Source organism: Lipotes vexillifer, unplaced genomic scaffold (assembly GCF_000442215.2).
Source record: "Lipotes vexillifer unplaced genomic scaffold, Lipotes_vexillifer_v1.1 scaffold395, whole genome shotgun sequence".
Taxonomy (NCBI): Eukaryota; Metazoa; Chordata; class Mammalia; order Artiodactyla; family Lipotidae; genus Lipotes; species Lipotes vexillifer.
The window spans coordinates 8,238,366-8,240,222 of NW_006797390.1; the positions used below are offsets into that span (position 1 = coordinate 8,238,366).

Genomic DNA, 1,857 nt, shown 5'->3' on the forward strand with positions numbered 1-1,857 from the left:
CCATGGCCGCTGAGCCTGTGCGTCTGGAGCCTATGCTCCGCAACAGGAGAGGCCACAACAGTGAGAGGCCCGTGGACCAAAAAAAAAAAAAAAAAAAAAAAAAAAAGATGAGGTCGCTGGTGTCCTGATAAGAAGGGAGAATTGAGACGCACGAGGGGAGAAGCTGTGTGATGACCGAGGCAGAGATGGGAGAGTGGCAGCCACAAGCCCAGGGCCAGTGGGAGCCGGGAGGGGCAGGAGGGACCCTGCCCTGGAGGCGCTGGGCGGAGCGGGGCTCCCAGAAGAGAGAAGCCGGCCAGTTTTGGGGGGCAGCCCCAGCGAACAGCTACGGATTTGCCCACTCACCCTCCCAGGCCTCTTCTTTCCCTCTGGATGGTCTGACAGGTAAACCCCGCCCCATCCAGCAAGGCTGCCCAGAATCTGACCACCTGTCTGGCAGGTCTTAGACTCCGTGGGTCGTGGTGACTGTCCAGCAGACCCTGCAGGCCCTGGAACCTGGGATGCCAGGCCCCTCTAGCCATGTAGCCCTGCCTGCAGAAGCCCTGCCGGGATGGTCCTGCGCCATGTTCCCGGAGAAGCCAGTTTTCCTCCGAACTGGCTGCCAGTCCTGGGCGCCGGCCAACCCACCTTCTTCCACAGACGTGCTCCCCAGGAGGACGTGCTCGCCGTGGCCGTGGGACAGCACCACTCCCAAACTGTTGGCAGAGTGAAGGACGCCGGCTCACCACCAGCTGGTGCCCGGCCCAGCCCAGCTTTGTCCTCTGAGCTTCTGAGCCTCCCACACCCACGACAGGGCGCACAGCCAGCCCCCTCCCGCCCTGGCCCTCGGCATCCCCTCCGAAACCCAGGCAGCACTTCTGTTTTGTCATCAGCCTTTTTCCTGGGAAGGACCCTGGACATCTCATTTTGTCAGATTCACGCTGGACCTATCGGGGCCCCCAGGGATGGGGAGGGGTCTCTGTGTCCCACGCGTCCTCAGTCGGGAGGCCCCTCCTGCCTGGAGAATCCCACCATGCCTTTGTCAGGAAGAGCATCGCTTCTGAACCTTGGCTGGATACCTGAACCACTTGGGTCGGGGGGCTTTACAGGGTACGAGCGCCCAGGCCCACCCCAGGAATTCCAAGTAAGGTAAGAAGGAGGACCTGGACGCTGGCAATGTTACAAGGACCCACAGGTGCTCCAGGAGCAGTCAGGGCTGGGAACCACCCTTCACTGAGAAATGGGTAATTCAGAGAGAAGCCCCATTTGTTCCCTAAACTGTATGATACTAGAGTGAATATTTATGTGGTGGGAGGGAACCTGAGAGATCTTCAGATCCCATCTTTCATCTTACAATTGCTTATGATTGCATTGCTTAAAATCTCTAGGTAGATCATGTCATTTAATCCACACAGTTCCGCCAAAAGGCAGCTATTATTACCCCGATTTTACAGATGTGGACCCTAAAGCTTGACTAAAGGTCACACAGCCTGTGAGCGGCGGCTCCAGGCCCCGCACACCAGGCTGTACTGCATACCGGGCTGCACTGCAAAGCAGGTGCAGACCTGAATGCAGACCTGTCTTCTCCTGTTATCACAAAATTGCCAACTACCTATAAGTAAATCCACCTCCAGACCTGAAAGTCCCACCTGAGCTGTCGGCTTTCATGTTGCACCCGTCCCTCCCCTGCAAACAAGACCCGGCCCCTCACCTGAAAGGCGTGTCACTGATGTCCGTGAAGAAGTAATCGTTGGTCAGGAAAAGAACTCGCTTCTGAAAGAGGCACCGGGAAAGGTGCTTACTGGGGAGGGAGCGCCAACCATCCCTGCCCTCCCGCCTCCCTCCCCTCCCCCTCCCTCCCCCACCCCCTCCCTCCCT

The 1,857-nt window shown here is 58.3% G+C and overlaps 1 protein-coding gene across 1 annotated transcript in view; it reads right to left on the reverse strand.

Annotated features, from left to right (window-relative positions):
• Nucleotides 1-1,857, reverse strand: part of CACNA2D4 (calcium voltage-gated channel auxiliary subunit alpha2delta 4) — a 91,291-nt gene that overhangs the window by 48,603 nt on the left and 40,831 nt on the right. The window contains exons 20-21 of the mRNA XM_007469519.1: nucleotides 1,691-1,752; nucleotides 628-695 (exon numbers count right to left, since the gene is read on the reverse strand). Of these exons, the coding sequence (XP_007469581.1) occupies nucleotides 628-695; nucleotides 1,691-1,752 (130 nt within the window). The remainder of the gene's footprint in view (nucleotides 1-627; nucleotides 696-1,690; nucleotides 1,753-1,857) is intronic.